Source organism: Physeter macrocephalus, chromosome 15 (assembly GCF_002837175.3).
Source record: "Physeter macrocephalus isolate SW-GA chromosome 15, ASM283717v5, whole genome shotgun sequence".
Classification (NCBI taxonomy): domain Eukaryota; kingdom Metazoa; phylum Chordata; class Mammalia; order Artiodactyla; family Physeteridae; genus Physeter; species Physeter macrocephalus.
In genome coordinates, this window is record NC_041228.1 from 78090702 (window position 1) to 78116455 (window position 25754).

At 44.6% G+C, this 25754-nt stretch overlaps 1 protein-coding gene across 3 annotated transcripts in view; it reads right to left on the reverse strand.

The window, feature by feature from the left end:
- RGS20 (regulator of G protein signaling 20) overlaps positions 1-25754 on the reverse strand; it is a 77092-nt gene that overhangs the window by 15357 nt on the left and 35981 nt on the right. For all 3 annotated transcript variants that reach the window (XM_007105247.1, XM_024127059.2, XM_024127060.1), the window contains one exon: positions 3694-3842. In XM_007105247.1, the coding sequence (XP_007105309.1) occupies positions 3694-3842 (149 nt within the window). The remainder of the gene's footprint in view (positions 1-3693; positions 3843-25754) is intronic.

Genomic DNA, 25754 nt, shown 5'->3' on the forward strand with positions numbered 1-25754 from the left:
ATGGCCGCGGAGCCTGCGCTCCGCAACGGGAGAGGCCACGGCAGTGAGAGGCCCGCGTACCACAAAAAAAAAAAAAAAAAAAAAAATGGACCCTTGTAAACGAATAAAAAAAATCACTCTGAAAAAAAAAATGGGCTCACTGTGTACCCTCAACATGGATAAATCTCAAAAGCATGTTGTGAAAAAAATCAAGGAAATCAAATATTGGAACAGTTGAAGTTTTCCACGCACTTTTTCCCCAACCTATTTCCCCCTTTCTTCTCCTGAGATAACCACCACACTTATTTTTTTGTTTTTTATCATTACCATTCACAGTTACCCTACCCTCTCTAAAAATGTATAAATAAATAAATAAAAATATAAGGATACACACATATTTCCAAACTTTGTAAATATGCATTGCTTTACAAGTTGCTTTTTCTCCTTTAAAAGCACATGCATTTAAAAGCCGGATGGTGTCACATTACATAACTACACCACAAAGCGTCTATCCAGATATTTTCAGTTTTTCTCAATCAGATTAATGCTGCTATGACCCCTCTCACAGGATGAATCATGATGCAATGAATGTTCATGTACAAGTCTTTGGATGAAATGTGTTTTTATTTTTCCTGCTAGCACATTTTAATATTTTAATGTAGCCAAATTTATGAATCTCTTCCTTTTACAGATTTTCCTCTTTTTTTTTTTTTTGCGGTAGGCGGGCCTCTCACTGTCGTGGCCTCTCCCGTTGCGGAGCACAGGCTCCGGACGCGCAGGCTCAGCGGCCGTGGCTCACGGGCCCAGCCGCTCCGCGGCATGTGGGATCCTCCCAGACCGGGGCACGAACCCGTGTCCCCTGCATCGGCAGGCGGACTCTCAACCACTGCGCCACCAGGGAAGCCCTCCTCTTTCTTTTTAAAAGTAACTCTTCCCAACACCAAGATCATAAAGATATTATCTTGTGTTTTCCTCTTGGATATTCACGTTTAGGCTTTTAAGCCATCTGGAGCTGATCTTGGGAGATTAATTTTTTACATAATGCAACACAGGAATATAAATCTATTTCTATGGATTTGGATACCAGGTAGGGTGACCAACCTTCCCAGTTTGTCTGGGGCTCATGGGTTTTCTGGGACACAGGACTTTCAATGCTGAAACGAACCAGGCAACTGGGATGAGCTGGTCACCTAATGCCAGGAATCTGGGTATTTATAGAATAGCTCATTCCTTCTTTTGCTAAAGCCACCTTTGCCATATGCTGATAAAGTTTTCAGTATTTTTTTTTTAATTTTTAAAAATGTTTAATTTGTTTTGGCTGCGTTGGGTCTCTGTTGCTGTGCAAGGGCTTTCTCTAGTTGTGGTGAGCGGGGGCTACTCTTTGTTGCGGTGCGCGGGCTTCTCTTGTTGCGGAGCATGGGCTCTAGGCGTGTGGGCTTCAGTAGTTGTGGCACGCGGGCTCTAGAGCGCGGGCTCAGTAGTTGTGGCACGCGGGCTCAGCAGTTGTGGCACGCGGGCTTCAGTAGTTGTGGCATGCGGGCTTCAGTAGTTGTGGCTCGCGGGCTCTAGAGCGCAGGCTCAGTAGTTGTAGCACATGGGCTCAGTAGTTGTGGCTTGCGGGCTCTAGAGCACAGGCTCAGTAGTTGTGGCGCACGGGCTTAGTTGCTCCGCAGCATGTGGGACCTTCCCAGACCAGGGCTTGAACCCGTGTCCCCTGCACTGGCAGGCGGATTCTTAACCACTGCGCCACCAGGGAAGCCCCAGTATTTCTTTTATTGCCTTCCCTTGATGTGGAAAAATCGATGTTCCATTTCTGACTAAGCATAATTAATTTTGAAAGAAAATGTTCTTATAGTTTTTTCCTAAGAAAGACTGAGGTATTTGATTTGTTGACTGTTAACATGAGGTTATTTGTTTATGGCTCTGGATTTACACTTTCTAACACAAAATTAAATACCAAGTTTTACAGCTGTGTTTGCTTCTTTTGTATTCATCAGTGTTACTTGTTTCCCATGACTGCCCTCTGGGTTCACTTTTTACCCTTTTTACCCTTGAATACATCCTTAGTTCTTTAGGGAGGGTCTGAAGGCAGTTATCTCTCTTGGCCTTTGTACGTCTGAAAATGACTTATTTTACCTACACTGCTGAGTTATAGTTTGACTAAGTTTTCTCTTACTTTGCTCCCGTACTTTGAAGACATTGCTCTCTTGTCTTTCGTAGACACACATACCACGTGCTCCACAGGTGCTGGCTGTGATGAGGACGTCCAGGTACGGATTTATATTTTATTCGCCCTGGTTGACGTTAGGAGGAGGAGGCTGCTCGGGGACCCATCACCACCTGTCGCCCATACACCGTCAGTCCCAGACATTGTTCAGGCCATGGTCCCCACCTCCTGTGCCATCCCAAGGCACCAGAGCAGGGAAGGGGGGATGAGGTAAATGCCAGGCGGCATCCCTCCTGCACAGGGACACCTTTGCACACCTCTCAGGCGTCATCTCACTAAGCCTCACGAGCAGAGTAAAAGGGTGGAAAGGGGCCTCAGTGCAGTCTCTTCACCCCTGGTGGGTCCCCTCCCCGACTAGCGGGGGTCCTGGACACCTCGGTGCGTCGGGGGTGCCAACGCGCCCTTTCCTCCCGTCTCCTGCCGGGCCCTCTAGACCCCTTGTCAGGGCTGAAGGCTCACTTTAAACTCCAGGCTGCTCGGCTCTGGTCAGCCACTCTCCCCCATGTTCCCACTTGAGTCTGGGGTTCCGTCCCGAATGGACAGACCTCCCAGCATCAGGGTAACATCCATCCTCAGAGGCACCGGCCTGGAACTTTTTGGAAATTAACACCAGCCCGAGGCAAGCAGGAGCAGCCCGAACAGTCCTGGACTTTTCACCTGCAGCCTCCAGCCCGCCCACCCCCAGTTCTAATGGTTCTACGTCCCTGATCAAAATCCGTTTTCCTTCTTCTCCACGGGCTAGTGAGGTCTGGTCTCACTTGCAGTCAAGCCCAAATAAATTTACAATAATCGAATTGCCTAAAGCTATGCACACATTTGGCTGTCACGAAGCACGTTTCATACCCAAGATTTCAGAAATGCAACCTAATGTTCCTGTGATTTCTGGGTGTAAATCAGCCCTGTTTCTCCAGATCTTCAACAGTGACTCAAATGCTCAAGTTGTATCTCTTTTCTTAAAGCAATGATTGTGTATCTTCCACTACTAGTAAGTGAGCCTATATTTTCAGATTTTCCTCTCTCTGTCAAGCTTAGTTTTTGACATTTTTCTTTATTAAAAAACAATATTAATAAAACAGAAGCAGCAGAATATAAAATGCAGGCTCATTCTCCTTCATAACCCTAAACTTAAAGACCCAGATTAAATTCTAAGTCCTCCATGAAGCCTTTGTTACCAACTGGAGGGCCTTGAGCTCACTCCTTTCTGCCCAGATATTAATATTCAATCGTCAGCTGCCTTCGATTGTTCTTTAGATATTTGATATCCATTAGTTAGCCTGCTTTCAGGGATTTGCATATGTCTCTCCAGAGCTAGGATGCAGCCTCCTCTTGGGTTTGTTTGTTTTCGTTGTCGTCCTTTACAGAACCCACATCAGAGGCAGGCATATAGCAGTTGCTTAAAAGCACTTACCGCATTCATCATAAACTGGCACCATTCAGGGTACCGTTTTCCTACCAGGAGCGCGTTCATGAAAAGCCGCAAACCTTACCAAGAACAGCTACAACAGCAGCACCAGCAGAAGCAACGAGCGTTGGACCCCCGGTTCCCCACTCCGTGCTGGCCTGGGGCGGAGGCTGCGGGCCCTTGGGCTGCGCACACCTGCCGCTTTCGCATCTCCATGGGTTCTGATCCCATCGGCTGCAACAGGGAAAGCAAAAGCGGGGCGGGGGCAGAGTTAGCGCCACAGAAGCTGGAGATTCCGATTCCGTTGTCGTTTGGAGCATTGAGAAGATGCAGTGTGACTCTCTCCAGATCATTTCTGCTAATTCTGGTAAAATTTGGTGCTTACAATCCATTCATTGACCAAACATTTATTCCCTGTCTAGAAGCACTGTGATAAATTCTAGGAGTGAAACGACGAATGGGGGGTCCTGTGCTAAGGCGCTCACAGTTGGGTCAAGGAGACAGACGCTGGCATCACATCCCTCAGACATCGCGGTGAGGACCTACCACAGGTGCGTTTCACAGCTCGAGTCCCCCCCCAACCCCGGCCCCGCTGGGCCATCGTGAGGAGGGGGGCCGTTACAGGGCCAGCTCGATCGCAGCTGCAGAGCCCTAGGAGCCGCGCCCGTGTGCGGGCCTGCTCAGGGGTGCCCAGGACGCGAGCCCGGCTCAGGACAGTGACCCACACCCATCCTGCCACCTGTAGGGACGGTGCCCTGGCCTTCCTCCCTGGACATTGCGCGGTCGGAAACCGCTTCATCCCTCGCCTTGCCTGAGAACTACAGGAATGGTTGAAGGAGAGAAATATAAACACAGCATAAGAGACGAGAAATTGCTGTGTCCGTTTTTATTTTTGATACAATGGTTTGAATTGTTGGTAGGGTAAAAAAGAAAACATCCAATCTGCGTTAAAGAACCTTAAAGAGACCTTTGAAATCGAATTCTGAATTTGATATTCTATTCCAACATTAGATCTATCTATCCCTACTATTACTTATCCTTATAGGCTGTTGGACTTTGTTTTAATTATCATACTTTTATTATATGTTTTCATACTGGGTAAGTTAAATTCTCTTCATGAATTAAAACCAGGGAGTTCCCTGGTGGCCTAGTGGTTAGGATTCTGGGCTTTCACTGCTGTAGCCCGGCTTCAATTCCTGTCCGGGGAACTGAGATCCCACAAGCTACCATGGCACAGCCAGGGAAAAAAAAAAAAAAAAAAAGGTTATGAATTAAAACCAAAAAACCTTTTTGGCTGCTCTTGCCTGTTTGAGTTCCAGTGGAATTTTGGAATCCGCTCCTCAACACCATGTGGGAATCTGATTAGGACCACGCTGGACTTACGAGAAATATTTGCGAGAAATGACATCTGTTTCAGTACCTATCAGGGATGACTGTGTAATATGGAAGAACCATTGTTCTATTACAAGTTCATCACTAAAGGGATGTTGCCTATAAGCTTAAATGATACATAACAGCCCATCTCTGAGAACCCTGCCTCCCAGGTAATGAGCGTTAAGCTAAAATACCTTTGTTTAGCTCACAAGAAACATCCTGACCAGGCCCACCTGTGGATGGCTGCAGGAAGGAATTCACACCGCCCGTCCGGAGGCTGATGGGAGCCAGCAAGTGCTCGACTTTACTCCCGCCCCTTTGAGTATAAAAGAAGCCTGAACTCTAATTTGCGGAAGATGGTTCTTTGAGACCTTAGTCCACCAACTTCTTGGTCTGCTGGCTCTCCGAATAAAGTCGCTTTTCCCTGCCTCAGCAGCCCGCCTCCTGATGTACTGGCCTGTCCTGCGGCGGGCGGTAAGAGCTTGGACGGTAACTGCTACTCAGGACAGGCCCTTGTCTTTTAATCATCCTGGGATGTGAGGTCCAAGACAGAACGAGAGACCCGTCAGAGGGATTTACTGTGCCTTCCTCCACAGCCAGGACAATGCTTACAACACCGTCCACAGCGCCCAGCCTGGGTGGTCCAGCCTCCTGAGTGGACCCCTTTGAATGCCCCTGGGGGAGAAGCTGGGCTCCTCTGGCATCGCGTTCTCACCGCATCCGCGGCATTTCAGTGGAGCCAGAGACTGACAATGGTTTCACTTCGTTCAGGACATTGGAGAGGCAAGGACACACCAGAACAGTCTCCCAACAAAGATGCTTTCAGCCAAAGATGCTCCGGGTAACTTATTTTCTCAGAGATACTGATGCACCTTGTCTCATTAACAACAAAATCCCCATTGCTTCTCAAAAGGAAGGATTGTGACGTGGTCATGTCAGCGGGTTTCAACGTCTTTGCAAGACTGGGTCTCCCCCCAGTCGGTCATGAAATAGCTATTCATTTAAACCCTCTTACGTACAGTTCAAGAGTTGTCCTCAAACAGGTTCTGCATATTTTTGATAGGTTTTTCCCTGAATATTTTAGAGGTCAATTTTTGCTGCTGTTGTAAATACCTCCCCCTGCCCCATGTTTCTAAATAGTTACTTCAGAGTCTAGGAAGGCTAATGACACTCTATCTGACCTCTCTATTGACTTCTCTTAGTTTTACGAGTCTTTCTGTTAATTCTCTTGTTAGAATCTCTTGTTTCCTAGTTAGATACTGTCTGTAAATAATCACACTTTACTTTCTGTCCCTTTCCAAGGTATATACCTCTTTCCTCTCCTTGGTCTTACTTCACTGGCCAGGAAGTTCGGTAAATATTGCAAAGTAGAAATACCGTCAGGCACTTTTGTTTTCTTCATGACTTTAACGAGGAGACTGACAGTATTTTCCCTGTATGTGTGAATGTGTGTCGGAGGTTTCTGGGAGAAGATAACTTTACCAAGTTAAGCAAGTTTTCTTATATTGCTTACATAGTATAAAATAAGTTGTGCCAGCCTATCTTAATAGTTAACATATTTTATTTGTTCGTACACACCTATTTCTTTGTAAATACAGTTGCCCCTCAGCACCCATGGGGGACTGGTTCCAGGACCCCCAGGATACCAAAGTTCACAGATGCTCAAGTCCCTTACATAAAATGATGTGGTATTTGCACATAACCTGTGCACATCCTCCTGGACACTTTAAATGATCTCTAGATTACTTGTAATACCTAATACAATGTAAAGGCCATGTGAATAGTTGCCAGTGCAAGGCAAAATTCAAGTTTTGATTTTTGGAACTTTCTGGAGTTTTTCCCAGTATTTTTGATCTGAGGTTGGTTGAATCCACGGATGCAGAACCTGGGGATACAGAGTGCCAGCTTACCTGGAAGAATCTTGATGATTTAGTGAGTAAACTCTTAGAGAACATCACAAGGTTGCTCATGACTAAATATAGCCTTCAGAGATCAGAGGCAAATCTCATCAAAGTCTGTTCTTACACACTTTTGAAAACAGCTCTATTGAGGTCTAGCAGACATGCAATAAATGGCACATGTTTAGTGATGTTTTGACATGTATATACTTGTGACACCACGACCACAGTCAAGACCACATCATCAAGCTCAAAAGTTTCTTCACATCACTTGGGATCCCTCCCTCTTGTACCTGCCGGCCCCAGACAGTCACTGATCTGCTTTCTCTTACTATATATTAACTTGCATTTACTAGAATTTTATATAAATGGAATCATATGACATCTACTCTTTTTTATCTGGCTTTCTTCATTCAGCGTAGTTATTTTGTGATTGTTGTATTGTTCATTCCTTTGTATTTCTGAGCAGTATTCCATTGTATAGATGTACCACAATTTCCTTATCCACTCATGTACTGATGGACTTATACCTTTTTGATAGTTGCTGGAAAGATTATATATATATATATCTCATTGTCTCCTTTTGAATGTGAAAGTCTTTTATCAGACAAAATGAGAGGTGTATGTTGCTGAGACTGTGGTAAAAGGTACTGCACTGTTTACAGCTGTAACGTGCTTCTCCGGTGTGTTCTTCCACGTTGACTAACATGACCGTAATGCTTGATGGTTATGTTCTTTTGGCATCTGTATTGGATTAGTCCTGGGATGTTAACCATTTTCCTGATTTATAACCCCTCATTTCTTTTCTCAGTGTTCTATGTCTCAGTTCATCTTTGTAGAGTCTCAACTTGGTCTCAGAATCTATTTAATTTTTCCTCTGAATATCATTAGAGTTTCTTGTATGGTTTCTCGGAATTCTTATACATGGTTCAGTAATTCTGACACCTTAAATCATTTAAAGCTTTAAATACACAAGGACACAGAAATATATGCCATTCCTATAAAATTTACTAACAAGCTACCATCTCTCCGTTCCTCAAAATTCTAAATTAATAGGCATGGTTTTCACTCGGTCACTAGCTGTTGGAATGTTTAGTGGCGGGAGTGGTCACGATACCGAGGCCCTGCTGAGCAGTGGTGAAATATGAGAGCCTGAGAGGAAGCTAAAAATGTTAATAAAACATGAATATAAAGATAAGCAAAATGTTGATAATGGTTGAAGTTGTGTCATTGACCATGGCATTTGTTATACTAGCCTCACTACATTTATGTATGTTTGAAAATTTTCCTTAATGAAGTTTCCAAAATGTCAAATTCTATCGCATTAAAAAAAAGATCTTCTGAGATGATCATATGAATTTCCTTCTTTGAATAGTTAATGAAGTGAATCACATTAATGCATTTCTTTTTTTTTTTTTTTTGGCCGCACTGGGTGGCGTGTGGGATTTTAGTTCCCTGACCAGGCATCGAACCTGAGCCCCTGCAGTGGAAGCACAGAGACCTGACCACTGGGCCACCAGGGGAGTCCCAAATGCATTTCTTTTTTTCTTTTTAATTTAATTAATTAATTAATTTGGCTGCGTTGGGTCTTCGTTGCTGCGCGCGGGCTTTCTCTAGTTGCGGCGAGCGGAGGCTACTCTTTGTTGCGGTGCGCGGGCTTCTCATTGCGGTGGCTTCTCTTGTTGCGGAACACGGGCTCTAGGCGTGCGGGCTTCAGTAGTTATGGCATGTGGGCTCAGTAGTTGTGGCGCACAGGCTTAGTTGCTCTGTGGCATGTGGGATCTTCCTGGACCAGGGCTCGAACCTGTGCCCCCTGTGTTGGCAGGAGGATTGTTAACCACTGTGCCACCAGGGAAGCCCCCCAAATACATTTCTTAATGTTGAATCATACTTACCTTCCTAAGTAAACTCTTGTTGGGTCTAAAAGATGATTATTCTTTGATTATACTGCTGAAATTGGTTTGGAAATATTTTTTAGGGAATTTAAAAATGTATTTATCTTTGTTTTTTTCTAAGAGAATTATTTTTTCCCTGAAGATATGTAGAATCTGCCAGTAAAATTACTAGAACCTTTCAGGCGTGGCTTGCTGACGATGTTTTCAATTTACTCTTTGATTTCTGTTCTTTTCATAGTTTCTTCCGGGCTTTGAGTCAATATGGTATTTTTCATTTCCTGAAAAGAATCCATCCCTTTCATCTAGTTTTCAAATTTACCGGAACTTTTCATTTTTAGTCATCTTAATTGTCAGATCAAGATGCTTTAAATTACAGCAGGCTTGTTCAAAATGCAAATAGGTAGTTGCTTATGGGAGAGTTGCATATTTAGTGTCACTAAATATTTGTAGAGAATTAATTTTCTTTTTTAACATCTTTATTGGAGTATAATTGCTTTACAATGGTGTGTTAGTTTCTGCTTTATAACAAAGTGAATCAGTTATACATATACATATGTCTGAGAATTAATTTTTAAAATGTCATAGCTAATGTGAAGACTAACAACATGTATTAACTGAATGCTACCAATTTACAAGATTTAAAAAATATGCCATTGTCAATTATGTTAGTTCAGCTCATCCTTTCAGACATTGGTATGTGGTCTGATTAGCCAAACTAGCTTGCATCTTTTTCTTCACCTCCATCATATTGTGTGGGAGAACTCCACACACATTTCATTTCCATTTGCTTTTTCTAAGTAACGTGGAATCAGTGCTCCTTTGATATTGCTATTCTATTCTTCCCCTGCTGTGTGTCTGGCACAGACTGCTGGCCATCATTTCAGTGTCTGCTGGGATGACCCAAGCACGCCACATACATGAGGCCCCAGTAACTGGCTGCCTTTGCTTGAGCATCCCGAGGCTCAGAAGTTAGATGAATGTAAAACCAATGTCAGTGACCTCAGAAACATTTTCTATAATTGATGGCAGCCTGAGGAAATGGGAAAAACAGGTTGGCAGTTTATTAAATATTCGGATCTTAGCTAAGAGATGATCCTACTCAAACATTGCTTTTGCAGTCCTGGGAACCCAGCATTCCAGAGAATTCTTTCAAAGTTCAAGCAAAAGCCAAGGTAAATAAGGTAAATTCTTCTCTTTTTTTTTTTGGCTGCACTGGGTCTTCGTTGTGGTGTGGTGGCTTCTCATTGCGGTGGCTTCTCTTGTTGCGAAGCACGGGCTCTAGGCACGCAGGCTTCAGTAGTTGCGGTGCATGGGCTCAGTAGTTGTGGCTCGCAGGCTCTAGAGCGCAGGCTCAGGAGTTGTGGCGCTCGGGCTTAGCTGGTCCGTGGCATGTGGGATATTCCTGGACCAGGGCTTGAACCTGTGTCCCCTGCATTGGCGGGCGGATTCTTAACCACTGTGCCACCAGGGAAGTCCCTGGCAGGTGCATTCTTAACCACTGCGCCACCAGGGAAGTTCCCCAAGGTAAATTCTTAATCTTGATCGCAATCTTCTGGTAATTTGGAGTTGAAAGCAGTAACTAGTTAGAAAAAATTTTAACCAGACCATGATTAGCTCAGAAAAGTTATTTCTTATTTTCTGGTAAGCTTGAACTTGGTTGTTGGATTCCATGAATAGCTATTTATTTTCATTATGGTTTCCAAATTCTAAAAATAGCCATTATTGAATTACACATTGGGAATATGAGGAAACATCAAGTATTGTGTGAAAAAAATCTTATCTCTTAGAAGGGCCTGAGACCTGAATCCATGTTCCATAAGGTGTAGAATCATAGACAAGATCCTGATGAAGGAGAACCAAGAACCTTAAAGGACATACATTCAAAACCATCCTCAGTGACCTTTAGAAACACAATCTTATCATCAGTAGGACATGATGGGCTCTGAAAGAGTTAAGCCAGAACATAAGGAAATTTGAGAGGAGAAATTCCTCTGTGTGTCCCGAGCTGTCTCTCTTTATAAAGATATCCTAATCCAGTATGACCTCATCTTCACTTGATTACATCTGCAAAAGCCCTTTTTCCAAATAAGGCCACATTTACAAGTACCAGGGTTAGGACTTTGTCTTAGCCCGATCGGGCTGCCATAACAAAAGACCACAGACTGGGGGCTTATAAACAATAGATATTTACTTCTCACAGTTCTGGAGGCTGGAAGTCTGAGATCAGGGAGCCAGCAGGTCACAGTCTGGCGAGGGCACTCTTCCTGGTGGTTCAGAGCTGGCACCTTCCTGCTGTGTCCTCACAAAGTGAAGGGGACTAGGGATCTCTCTGGAGCCTCTTTTATGAGAGCATCCATCCCATTCATGAGGGCTCCCAAGGTCTCCACCGACTAATACCATCATCTTTAGGGGTTAGGATTTCAACCTATGGATTTTGTGGGGGGGACACGAACATTCAGCCATATTTGACTTCAACATATTTTGCGGGGGATACAATTTAACCCACGACAACGTCTAACATAGTCAGGGGCTCCTGTGAAGCCATTTTAATGCTTCTTTCCAGAATGAAGCATCCCCCTTCGCGTCCAGATGACTGGCTACTTTAATCTAGAGCTGAGCTGATGAAACAAGGTGATACTTTATTAATGATGTTATATTAAAAGTCATTTTAAAAATGAAAATAACACACGCCCATGGTAGGAAAAACCAGACAATACTGAAGGATTTGCTATGAAAACTCCTAGAGGAAAACATCATTATCTGTTTTTTGTATGTCCTTCCAGATAGCTACACACATTTATACACTTTTAAGAAAATGGGAGCATAGTATACACACCACCCCGTGCCTCTCTTTTTCACCTGACAAAGCACTGAGGTTCTTTTCACATTAGGACACGTGGTCTACTGCCCACACCGGAGTGAATTAGGTTTCTCCAACTTAAGTGTCTCAGAAAAGACAAAGGCACAACCCAGATGCTTTGCTTCTCGAGTAATGATTTGTTTCTATTGTGTTTGGGTATACCCAGATTATCTGTTCATTTATTCGAGAAATGAAAACAGAGGTAGAAAAGTAGAGTCTAATACCATCTTAAGGGATTCTCTTATCCCTTCTATGGGTGGGTTCAGTCATCACACTGAAGCGAGCACAGAAGGGCTGGAACCTCTGTGCTTAGAAGAGTGGATGGTAAGAAGAGGTTGGCTGAATGAATGAACACTTCAAACAAAAACAGATGCTTTGTTTAACATCATACCTCATATAAAATAATGACTGTACTTCTGCTGTGCTAAAGAGTTTTACTGTACCATATATAGAAAAGGTCGTTCCATTAACATCCCACCTGAAAGGTGTGATTGGTTGAGCAGTTTTCAAGGCTAATTAAGAGAATAATGCTTATATTTTGGGGGGTTTTACAGATCACAAGAGACTTTTATATGTATCACCTAATTCCTTCCTCCCCACAATTTCCTTAGCCAGGAAAGACAGTTATTAATTCCTCTTTTCAGTAAAGAAACCAAGGCTTAAAGAGGCTGAACTCACCCCCTGAGGTGACACAGATGACCTGTAGCCCAGGTCACCGAGCCCTCAGCCAATGCTCTTTCTTCATACCAGCCTGTCAGTCCAAGGGACTCTTTCAGAAATTTGATAGCTCAGTGCAGACACGTGCATTTAAAAATACACTAATGTGATAATAGTTCCAGTTATGATGCTTACTTTTACCTGAACATGATCTAATCTACTTAATTTTTAGGCCAAAGGAGCTAAAGTGACTTGTCCACAGACACATGGCTAGTTGATATAGCATATGTGGGATTAGAATTCACAAACACACACAGAGAGTCATTCTTTCTCTCCAATACATTATGCTGTTTCCCTTGAGACTGCACATATTTTTATTTTTTTATCTTTTACTTAAAAAAAAATTTAAACCATTTTTAAAAACTGAAGTATAGTTAATTTACAATGTTGTGTTAGTTTCAAGTATACAGCAAAGTCATTCAGATATATATATATTTCAGATTCTTTTCCATTATAGGTATTACAAGATATTGACTATAGTTCCCTGTGCTATAAGGTAGGTCCTTGTTGGTTATCTATTTTATACATAGTAGTGTGTATATGTTAATCCCAAACTCCTAATTAATCAGACCATTTGGCATAGTTTGAAGTCTTCCAAGAAGCCTGGTTTCCACCTGGAAAATAAATTACTAAATTTGAATGTGTTACTTATACTATGATGAGTTGTCTATCTGTTACATTTTATTTTAGTACATATACTAGAAACTGTACTTAGAGTTTTCTAAAATTGTCATCTGTTAAGGTAGAGAATTATAATAATTATATAATTATACCCAGAAAAAGTGTTCTGACTTTAGATTATTTTGATACTGTTACAAATGCGATGCATTTTAAAAAATTCAGGATGTTTGTCACAAATTCATATGTTTCATTGTCGAATTTTGAGGTTAATTTAGATTAGCTATAACTGTTTTAACCAAAGTTTATTTTCTTTGCATTTATTGATTTACAGATCAAGCTTATATATGGGCTTCAGTGTCACACATATACACTATTGCAATATCTAGCTGTACTTACTCTGCTCCATCTTTAAATGAAACTTCATCTCAAAATTTTCTGAGTTTGATAAATATAAAATATTTATTAAATCACTGTATTCTCCATTCAATATATCCTACTATTTAAAATCATAAACAATTTGCATTATAAGAGCTATATTGATTAATCAAAATTCTATGTTGACAGAGCATCATGAGATGATTGGTGAGATGTCATGTACAGTGAGGACAGCACTCAATTAATTTCTCCAGATAGAAATCCTGTTTTCTTTTTTTTTTTTTTTTGTGGTATGGGGGCCTCCCTCTGCCGTGGCCTCTCCCGTTGCGGAGCACAGGCTCCGGACGCGCAGGCTCAGCGGCCATGGCTCACGGGCCCAGCCGCTCCGCGGCACGTGGGATCCTCCCAGACCGGGGCGCGAACCCGGTTCCCCTGCATCGGCAGGCGGACTCTCAACCACTGCGCCACCAGGGAAGCTCCCCAAACTCCTAATTTATCTCACCCCATCCCCTTTGGTAACCATAAGTTTGTTTTCTATGTCTGTGAGTCTATTTCTATTTTGTAAATAATAAGTCCATTTGTATCACTCTTTTTTAGATTCCACATATAAGTGATATCATATGATATTTGTCTAACTTACTTCACTTAATATGATATTTTTACAAACGTTAACATGCACTTAGGTCTTTAGACATTCCGATCAGTTTTTTCATTTCTTTTGGCCCAAAATGCAGAAACCATTTGCAAATGAAATTGCAGATATAAGATTTCATCAAAGGCAAAATATTAATTTAAACCTGAGCTTGAAAATAATAAAACTAATTTTTAAAAAACAAACAAAAATCCCCAACAAAACATGAATACATGCTGGTGAACATTCAACTAGGCTTCTATCCGGAACACAGAGGTACACAGAGAAATCACAGCTCCTCTGAACCTTCCAATCCTCCTCCCACCTCCAGAAATAACCAGCTTTAAGGTTTGATGTGATTCTTTCCAGGACCACTTCTATGAAATGAAGAACGTGTAATTAACTTTAGTTTAAAACATAGTTTTAGTATGCTCATCTAAATGGCCTTGGATGCTATGTGTGACCCTGTGCCTTACATTTTTTACTTTAAAAATGTCTCAGAAATCTTCCTGGACAGTACATGTAGCTCTATCTCATTCATTCAATAGTTGGCTAGTATCTCATAGTTTAGATGCCTAGATGTATCATAATGTAACTGCTGTTCCCCTCAGAGACCACAAAAGATTGGCAGATTTGCTTATATAAAAATGCTAAACTTCAGAGCCATGAGCAAATATAAACAAGGCTGCCCCTGTGAAGTATGAGAAAGTTTAAGTATCAATAAGAATATTAACTGCAATGAACTGAAACATCACATGTGTGTAAACCCGTGATTTCATAGTGATACTAAAACACTCACTGTTACTTTCAGAAAATGTTAGGGAATCAACTGATTTTGAAAACTGGTGAATAAGGACAGAGAATCAAGTTTTTATTCTGCCTTTTCCTACACAAACATCACTTCAGGGTAATCCAAGAGTTGATAAGAAGTTTCTCTTTAGAAAAGTTTACTATCTATGCTCAATGAAGGAGAATCTCCCTCCCGGACCTTAAGTATCCAACCTCCTCTCACAGCACTATGCTAGGGCGGTAACTTTACCTTATTTCTTCAGTCTCGCCCTATAAAGATCCCTCCCGATATTTTTTGGAGCCTGTTCAAACGACCGGGTCTTTGTTGCTGCTCCGTATTAGGAACAAAGCTCCTTTCCTCCAGAGCCACGTCTGTTCATTTTTCTCTTGCTGTTCTCTGAGCTTCCCTTGACTGGTACCAACGGGCATCAAAAGAACGCTCTTCCAGGAATATTCTCTGCACAGCATCCTCCAGAGACACTCTCATTTCCTTGTTCTCTGAAGTAATGTTTCTGAGCATTTAGCCCCATTTGCTCCTAATTTTAGCCTCCTTTTGGTCTTTCTACCTTCTAACTTTTCCCAGCCTGGGAAAGCTTTTTCTAACATACTTCCCCCAGCCTGGGAAAGCTTTTTCTAACATACTTCCCCTCTGGATGCAAAAGATGATTTTTTCACAGATTCACGTTAGTTATAGGCTCTGCACTGACCCCGCCTGCAGGGCGAGCACATCCAGGGTGTGCTCGGTGGTGGTGGGGACGTGGTGGAGGGTTGGGTGGGCCTCCTGCAGGTTCTCCTTGGGGTCTGGTGCTCACCCCGGGGGCGGGGGTGGAGGAAGCTATGATCCAGGTCCCTCTCAGCACAAGCCCCTCAACCCCGGTAGGGCCGGAAGGAATCCAGGGCACAGGCCGGGGAAGGGATTGTTAAAAGGCACTTGTTCGCGAGGGAGGAGGGCCAATCTGGTGTGCTGAGCACGACGCGTCCAGAACCCAGATGGGAGCTATTTCTGAGGATGAGGGGCTTTGAGGCTGATGAATCCGACAGGAAGTCTTTTTTGGCTGCTGTTTCTCTTTCATTCAAGAATCTACACAATGGGGACTTCCCTGGAGGTCCAGTGGGTAAGACTCCACGCTTCCAATGCAGGGGGTGCGGGTTCCATCCCCGGTCAGGGAACTAAGATCCCACATGCTACACGGCGCGGCCAAAAAAAAAAAAAAAGAAAAAAAAAGAAAAGAATCTACACGATGGAGAAACAACAAGGTCCTACTGTACAGCACAGGGAACTCTATTCAATATCCTCTGATAAACCATAATGGAAAAGAATAGGAAAAAGAATATATATACATGTATAACTGAATCACTTTGCTGTACAGCAGACATTAACACAGCATAGTAAATCAACTCTACTTCAATAAAATTAAAAAAGAATCTACACAATGGAGTTTGAAAAACAGACCAGCTGAAAAAGCAGCAGGGAAGCTTTCACTGCTGAACGCTCCCTCTGAAAACAGCCGCAGGTGAATACATCTTCCTCTGAATCACATGCTCCAGGCATAAACACCGATGCCCTGAAGCCAATTAAGTCACAAACAGGCCCTCTGCCTGCTCAACACTCCCACCTGTTATTAGCAGCTGGGAAGTGAAATGAATCCAGTCAATAGCAATGTTTCTACTGTTTCGTGGGACCTTGAAGTCAGCGGGTTTTAAGTTTGAGAACGCTGGCAGGTTGGCCTGTGGCACACTCAGCACCAGAAAAAATCCAACTCACTCTGGCTCATGAAATATTAAGGACGAGCTGGAACTACTTGCAGTAGCTTCAGCACAAATAGACCAAAAATCAAATCAAAGCCGCGTCTTCCACTTCATACGACACAGAAAGCTAAGCTTTTAGTAGCTGGTGGGTTTTAGAGGGAGAGAGCTTCACTCTTGCTCGGTGCAAAACCATGAGTTCTCAAAATTTTCTCCTTTGGTTTTATTGTCTGAATAATTTCGGGACTATTTTAAGAAAAAGCTGGTTCACTGTCCGAGTCAGGGAAGTCAACCGAAAGCTTAATAACAACAATAGACTTTTTAGAATTATGATTACTCCCAGATGGATGCTTACACATGTCCTTAGCTTTTAAAAAACTACTGACGTATGTGGCCATCTGTTTTTCAGTGACTTTGAATGGAAATCTTTACTATTTTGTTGATCTCGCCGTCGCCAAGTTTGTAACTTGAACCGCCAAAGGTTTTAAGACTATGACAGTAATGTCTTTTTCTTCTGTTGTTACTAAATGAACATACTGTATAACTCAACTTTTACAACTGCCTTCGGGAATTATTAGAAATAATAAGAAAGTATGATTGGAAGGAAATTAATAAATTATGCATGCTTTTACTTGTTCTTTCTTAATACCAATCCACAATTACAGAGTATTTTACCAAGTAGTGATCGAAATCTTGACCATGGGCTTTCCGTACCCCAGGAGGCCATGGGAGTTTCTCAAGGAGACTGTGGGTGGCCGCCTTCCCGATGACCGCTTAGCCCAGGGCACCTCTGAAAAGAACTGCACACTTACTAAATCTTTGCTGTGGGGCTGTTTCAGGCAATTTTCAAGTCGCTAAAGAATGTGAATTCTCAGGTTTGGGTAAGAATTTCTGCTAGCTTTTTAGTATTTCAATGAAATAAAGTAAAGCAAGGAATAGGCTCTCCAAGAAGAATTTCTGAGCCATCATTGCAAATTACAGAAAAAACAGGACAAAATATCTGCAACACGGAAAAATTAATGTCTAAGATGGAACTTATCATTCCTCGGGCAAACGCACCCATCCTCTCCCTCCTTCTACCTTGGTGAGCAGCGTTACTATCTGTCTAGTTGAAGTTACCCTCAACTTCCAATTCACGGCAAAACCAGATGACATCTGTCTCCTGGATGTCCCTCCCGTCTGCCCCCCGTTCTCTCTCCACGTGCCGCGGCCCGGGTCCACATCGCAGGGCCTTGGATTAGGAAGGAAGGCTCCATATCAATCACTCTGCCTCTTTGGTTGCCCCGGGTCACTAGAAAACGGGTTAAACTGTGCAAGGATGTCCTTTCTCCCTCTGAGGTTTTTCTTTTTTCTTTTTTAAATTAATTAATTAATTAATTTATGGCTGTGTTGGGTCTTCATTTCTGTGCAAGGGCTTTCTCTAGTTGTGGTTTTTCTTTTTTACTCTGCCTTCTGAAGCATCATTGTAGGTGGTGAGACTTGTCAGGGAGGAAGCTGGCCTTTGGATGAATGTGCTTTGGCTTGGGAAATACATTTTCATTTTGGACAGCTGAGAAGGGAAGGCTGAGGGACAGAGAGACAGGCTGCCTGATGCTGCTCTGGCTTGGGCTCTGAAGAAGCACGGAGACGGCCACGTTGTCAGCCTGGGTCATCGCGTTACAGACTTGCCAACGTCACAGGCAGAAGCCAGTCGGGGCTATGGTTTGCTTCTCGCAGTTTCTTGTGTGCTATGGCTCAGGGACCTAACCGTTGTGGAAGGTGGCTTGCTGGAGTGCAGATGTAGCCAAGGTTAAAATGATAATCTGTATATTCTCTATATATTTACAGAGAACACAGACCCTGGCAAAGCTGTTCTCTGATTTGGGGAAGTCAGAAGAGTGCTTGCCTTGACGAGGGAGTTCAGGGAGCTGGTAACGTGCTGTTGTACAGTGCGGGCGTTCGTTACACAGCGTGTTTGGTTTGTGAAAATGTACCAAACCATATGTGCGCTTTTCTATTTGTAGGGCATCATTTTAAAGAAAGCTAAAAACGCAATCGGGAAAGGCTAGCAGGAGACAGGGTAATGGAAGAAGGGGGGCGACCCCGCTTTTATAATCACCGGGATACCTGTCCCCGGCCAGGGCACTGACCGCATGAGCCTCGCAGGGACCACGGGGTAGTGAACACGGACCTGGGAAGCCCTCCCACTCGAAGCATGCACGACGGACTCCAGATGCCTGCCTGCCCCTCTCTCCTATTTAGGTGTTCCTTCGTGATTCTCCTCCGCTGCAAGGTGTTTTCCTCGTCCTCCCAGTATTTTTTGACCCTTGTGTCACAGAACTGGAAAGCATTAGGAGGAGGAAGCTTTCAAAGAATAATGACTGAGGCGGTGTCTGTTTGATGCAGAAATCCTACACAGTTCTTTGCCTAAATCTGGCGTCCAATAGGCACAATCACGCTTATTGCAAAGGACTTTCGTATTGTCCAGCATCCTGGGATACTGTCAGCAAGACATCAGGAGGAATGGCAGAGGGGATCCCTTCTAAACATCCTTCCTGGCTGCTCCGTTTCATGGTTTCCCAAATGTTGAAAATACGCCAAGTCTTTGTTTGATGGCTTCTCAGGAGGTTCAGGTAAAGAGCGACCCAGTTATAAATCTAGCGTAAAGAGGTTAACAGTACGACTTGCGTTCTCCTGTTGAACTGATCCCAAACGTGTACCGAGCACCCCGTATGCATCAGCGCTGCAGGCGCTGGACCACGGGGGTGAACCAGACAGTTTCTGCCAAGGGTTCCAGCGAGAGAAACAGACACAAGCCATGAAAACGAATAGGTTGGAGAACTCCGGGTCCGAGAAGTGTTGCCAAGATGGGAAATGGTTGAGACCCTAGAGCATGACGTGGGGACGACAGTCACGGTCGGGGTCTCTGAAGAGCGGGGGGTCTCTGAGGAGGGGGCACCTGAGGAGAGGACTGTGACACGGCGTGTGGGGCGTGAGGCTTCTAGGAAGGAACTGCAACCGCAGATGAGATGGCCAAGTCCCTGGACCACGCGGGAAGTGCGGAGGAGGAGGAAGGATGGAGGCTGCTGAGGACAGGTGAGCACAGGCGAGGACAGGTGAGCACAGGTGAGGGCCAGGGAGGGGGGAATGGGCCGGAGGCCTCAGAGACCAGGGAGCTTGTGGAGGAAAGGATCGGAGCGGGCGAGCGTGCGGGAAGGGCGGTGCGGTCATGGCGCGGGGATGGGGTCCGAGGTTGAGGTTTCCCAGGAGGCGCGGGCGGTCCTCGCCGACTCCAGGGATGGCTGAGGTGGGGGCTGACGTGGGGGAGGGCAGTGGACTTCCGGGGTCGAGAAATCGAGGCGCCGGGAGACCAGGGTACAGCACAGGTCATTGACAAGGATGCTGAAGAAATAGGAGAATGATGCCAGGACCGGCGCTGGAGAGGAAATGATGGCCGCACGCTGGAGTCTTCGAGGCGAGGGGCAGGGACCAGAGGGCGAGCAGCTACTGGAGGGAGCGGTACTGAGGGCTCGGCCTAGGACATGCATTCCGAAGAAGTGTTTTCTTTATTGCGGCAAATGCACGTGACAGAAAACACACCACTTTAACCATTTTTAGGTGTCCGGCTCAGTGGCGCTAAGCGCATTGCCTGTTTTCCAGCCCTCACCTCCATCCACCTCCAGAGCGTTTCTTCTTCCCAAACTGAAACTCTGTCCCCATTAAACACTGACCCCCCCCTCCCCCAGCCCCTGGCACCCACTGCTCTACTCCCTGTCTCTGTGAATGTGACTCTTCTAGGTTCCTCAGATAAGAAGAATCGTGCAATATGTGTCTTTTTGTGACTGGCCTACGTCACTTAGCATCACGTCTTCAAGGTTCCTCATGTTGTGTCCGTGTCAGACCCGAGAGGGAGGGTTTTGGGAGAAGCCAGTGAGGAATTGTCTTGGAAATTGCACCATGAGCAAAGAGACACCCATCTGACTTCCAGGAGTGGATGTTAAGTGGTGCAATTTCAGCAGAAAAGTGCCCCCGATGACCAGGGCCGTGGGAGAGGCGCTGTCCTCGGAAAAGTTGCCACACTTCAGGGAGAGACAAGAGGGGAGGGACATCGGGGGACAACGTGGAGAACTAGGGGCGTCTTGCTGATGACTGACTGGGTCCCAGTGGGCATGGTGGAGGGGCACCTGATGAGGTCCGATCGCGGGACGAGCAGCCCTGCGCTGAGCAGGATCAGAGAGGCCCAAGGGGGTTTAACTGGGGCTCCTGCATGTCTCGGGCTTCCAGCCCACAGCTGGCACTTACAGAAGGATCGCTGGAAAACATGAGCAATCGATCAAGAATTTTAAAAAGTCCGTGTAGTGGGAATGTAGGAAAAGCCATCGTGGGCTTTCAAGTCAGAGGTCCTTCCAGTCTGACCTTTGCACTTGTGAGGCCTGGACCAAATTCCCTCACCTTTCTAGGCCCCCCACCTCCTCATTTGTATGATATGAGCTACACTGAGATTTGATAAAAGTAGTAAATGAGAGAATGTACATGAAAGGCCTCTGAAACCATGAAGCGCTAATCCAATGCCATAATTATTCCTCTGACTTAGTACTTACTGATGACATTTAATGTAGAAGACTACGGTAAGTCCTTAAACTGTCTTTAATAAATAACATTTATAATGAAGCTTCCTATGCTAAATTATGAGCTGGAGCTATGGAAACTCTTATGGATGAGGCGTCCTTTCCTTCTCACAGGTGGGAGAAGGAACTCAGCCGGCGCTCGTACAGCCCACTGCGCTCTGGTCCAGCCTGCTGGGGTGCCTCCGACTCACGCTGTGTTTGCTGACACAAATCTCACACACACCAGGCCTGGATGAGTATTTGTTGGTTGAAGAACTTCTTTTCCACCAGTTACAGCAGATGGGTTATGAAATGTATTCATGTATACGCAAATTAAGGATAATAAAAAGGTACAAAAAGGCGTGTTCAGGGCTTCCCTGGTGGCGCAGTGGTTGCGCGTCCACCTGCCGATGCAGGGGAACCGGGTTCGCGCCCCGGTCCGGGAGGATCCCGCGTGCCGCGGAGCGGCTGGGCCCGTGAGCCATGGCCGCTGGGCCTGCGCGTCCGGAGCCTGTGCTCCGCAACGGGAGAGGCCACAACAGAGGGAGGTCCGCATACCACAAAAAAAAAAAAAAAAAAAAAAAAAAAAAAAAAGGCGTGTTCAGAAGTAACTAACTAGCCTTTTCTACTCTTTTCAGGTCTGCCTGGGCAAGTTTTGTCTCTTTGTCTCTTTTTTCACAGATTCTACTTTTCCCCACAGAACATTCTCCATGATCCTTACAGAATGGTAGCGCTGGGCTCTTCAGACTTTGCCTCACGTACATTATTAGTTAGAATTTTCATCTGTGACGATGATCCTATTATACATGATATGAGATACCCAGCTCCCATCCTATTTAAAGCTTTTAGGGCGTGAGTGATTTGAATCCCTAAAAGCCTTCAGCATCTGAGCTCTCATCCCCAAAACCTCTGTGTGTATCACTTCCCTCTGGCCCTTCTTCACTGGTACTTTTGGGGCTTGTTAACTGTCATTAAATTTTCCTGTTAGCATGTGAAATGGTGGATACCAAAAGGAAACTTAAGTTAGATCCTTTGATTTTATTTCCTATAGGAGATTATCTTTAATTGGATCTTTGGTCTGTCCTTCTGAATTTTTACTTTTTTTTTCCTTGAGAGTACATTATTTTTCTAAGAAATGTCATTGTTATCGGTTGAACTTACTTTCACACAGGCGGTTTCCTACAAGAACCTGGTAGTACTCCACACTGACATCTAGGTTACAGATCAGAGGCAGGCACACATATTCTGTAAGGCACCGGAGAGTAGATACGGTAGCCACCGTGGGCTCATTACAGCCGTCAACTGCCCCATCAGCCCCGAAACTGTCACAGACATCACACACATGAACGCGTGGGGCTGGGTGTCAATAAAACCTTATTTATGGACACTGAAATTCGAATTGCATAAAATTTCTGTGTCACAAAAGTGTTACTCTTCTTCGATTTCCTTCCCCCAACGATTAAGAAAGCTAAGAACTACTGAGCTTCCGCGTTGGTGAACACCTGGAGGAGCTGGGAGGGTGGGACACCCAGGGAGGGGGGCAGCTCCTCGCCCCTCCCGCAGGCCTTGCCCTCAGACTCCTTCCATTTGGCGTTCCTGAGTTACTGACACCCTCCTCCCCGCCCAGCAAGGAGGGAGCCTGCCAGAGCTGCCACTTTTCCCTGTGTCCCCAGCCTGCAGGCCCACTCCATCAAGTTTTGTGAGCCAGTTCCTCAAAAGCAATCTCTGTCTCTCTCTCTATATATATATAAAATAAGTAAATAAACAATGTTGAAAAATATAAAAACCTTTCTTAGTGCACAGACCATAGAATGACAGGCCGTGGTCTGGCTTTGGACATGGGCCTTAGTTAGCTGTAATAAATACACAGAAATGCTCAGCAGACTGTTTACAGTGTGAGAAAGGACGTGCAGGTTCCATGGCAGAAATAGCCATTGATTAGGCTCAAGAATTTCCCGCCACGAGCCCCCGAAGTTTAGCACCACAGCACAGACTCACTTCTCTGCCTCTAGCCCCCCGCCAGCCCCTGCTTTCAAAACACTCCAATCCAGCTGTCCCCTGGCATCACAACTGGAGCTCTCGTGGATGTCTCAGACTCCAGCATCTAAACGGACTCAAGTCCCATCCCCGCCCCGGCCGCTTCCTCCCCTGTCTGCTTCAAGTCCCTCCGCCGTGCCCCATCCACTCACATCCCAGGAGTCACCTAGACTCTTCTTTTCACCTCACTCAGTGGTAAGCTTGCGCCCTTCTCTCCAAACCCACTGCTCACCCTCCAAAATGCATCTCCCTTTGCTCTGTCCCCCAGATTTTTGGCTACAGTGGCAGAGATGAGTAGTTGCAATAGACACCACATGGCCCTCAAGGCCTAAAATAGTTACTGTTTTAAAATAGAATCCAGACTTTGTTAGTCCCCTCCTGTGGCCGTCAATGGTAATAACATGACACCAGAATAAAACCTCAACTCTTCATCAGAGCCTGCTTTTTCCCCTAACAATCTCCAACGAATGCACAGCTTCCTCCCGGTCTAAATGAGCAAAGGTAGCAGTAAACCACACCTCCCTCCACTTACTCTGTGGAGCTGTCCCCGCGCAGGCTGTCTGGCTCCGGTCACGGGTCCCTCTCGACACCCGCACAGCCTCACCCTTCGCACCACAGCCGTGCACAGGCTACGGTCAGACAGACTGCGGTTGTTTTTGGACGCCCATCGGTGGTCTGCTGCTGATCAGAACGGGCTAAGGGACACGCCAGCACACGGTCACCTTGGTTCCATACTGCCTTCGTGTTCCCAAGCCAGTTCCCGGCGGCCGGGCCGACGGGACGTTTTTGTCTGCTGTTCCTAGGAGGGGGTGTGACAGGATCTCTGTTCCTCAAGGTTTTGGTTTTCTACAATTTGCACCAAAGTATCTCCTGAGTTTTAGGTCCCCACGCCCTCGGCATGAAGTGTTCGATGGCTAGTGTGCTGAACAAGCAGATCTAAAACTGAAATGGATTGAAACGTTTAACGGTTATGCATTTTGGACTCTTTGTAGGGAACCACAGCCATTCGATTCTCCTTTTGTGAGACCGCATAAGGCAGTCAGACGCAGGGATTTAGGAATAGAACCCCCATCCTAAGGGATGCATGAAAGGCTCATAAAGGACCAGTTTCCATTAAAAACTCACCTCTATGCAGTCTCCTGATTCTCAGACTACTTTTGATATATTTTAACAAATATGTGCTCTATCTAAGTTAGAATTTATAGTTTTATTTCCTTCGTGATTTTGAACAGATCATTAGAAGATAAGGGAAAAAATAATACGTCTTTTGGGGGTTAGTTTATGAGACGTGTTTACCACAAACAGGTGAGTTATGCATGTTATTAGATTTTGCATACTTTTTTCATACCTCTTCGTGCCATTGTATTCACCCTCCTTTAACCCACATTTGTTCCACCTGGTCTGGTATGCTGTTCAGTTGTTTTTGTTAATAAGTACTTCATTTTGCCAAAAGAACAGTACAGAACTTCCAAGTCATTTAAAGGTCTAGAAATAACTTACTTGCTTTAGCGGAAACTTAGCTCTAATGAGAATTTGATAAATTCTAGCTTGTTGTAAACTAGACCCCATAATTCTTTTTCTTTTTTTTTTGGCCTCGCTGCACGGCATGCAGGATCTTAATTCCCTGACCAAGGATTGAACCCGTGCCCCCTGCAGTGGAAATGCGGAGTCCTAACCACTGGACCGCCAGGGAGGTCCCGAGACCCCATAATTCTTGTGCCTTGATTTAAATCTGCGTACAGATTGTAAAGAGTGCAGTCAGATGCTAGACCCGCAAAGCTGGCTCTTATCACGCTAGAGAACTAAACAAAGATGCATCTTGGGCCTCAGGGATGCAGGCCGGAACGCTATCCCACTGGCTGGGGAGGGGGCGGGCGTTCAGGAGAGGCCTGCTACTCCAGAGCCATCCAACTGCCCCCAGGACTACTATTTCCATTCTAAATTTACAGTAGAACTTAATTGTTTCCATATATTAGTGAGGTCTTTTTTTAAAACAAACAAATGCTGAAGTCAAAATAAAAGAGCAAAGGGGTAACAGGAAATTTAATATAAAAATTATATTTAAATAACATGGAGATAACATTAAAATTACTCACAGACCCCACAGACTCTCCTCTGCAAAGATCAACCAGCTGTCCTTTCCAGAAAATACTGTTAGCCTTTTCTTCATATTTCCTAACATGGTTTTCTTGTTGCCAACATCTTATAATAAACCCTAGTGGATATAACACGAAGTAGCTAGATGTGAATTTTGCTGAGAGCAGACTGCTTTGGATGTAATTCTTCCTGCCACTAAAATTTATTTATGTATTTACTTGGATTTATTTGGTCTACAAAGAGAAAGATTTTGGCAAAATATGAATGCATAAAATTATTTAGTAATATTTTCATAGATATTAAGTCATAGGTATAGGCATTCATATCAAAGAACTTTTTTCAGCACCTGTTTGAATGGTAAAAGTTTCAGAATCTGTACCAGATATAAATATATCAAAATATGTGTTTAAAATCAGATTATCGGGGCTTCCCTGGTGGCGCAGTGGTTGCGCATCCGCCTGCCGATGCGGGGGAACCGGGTTCGCGCCCCGGTCCGGGAGGATCCCACATGCCGCGCAGC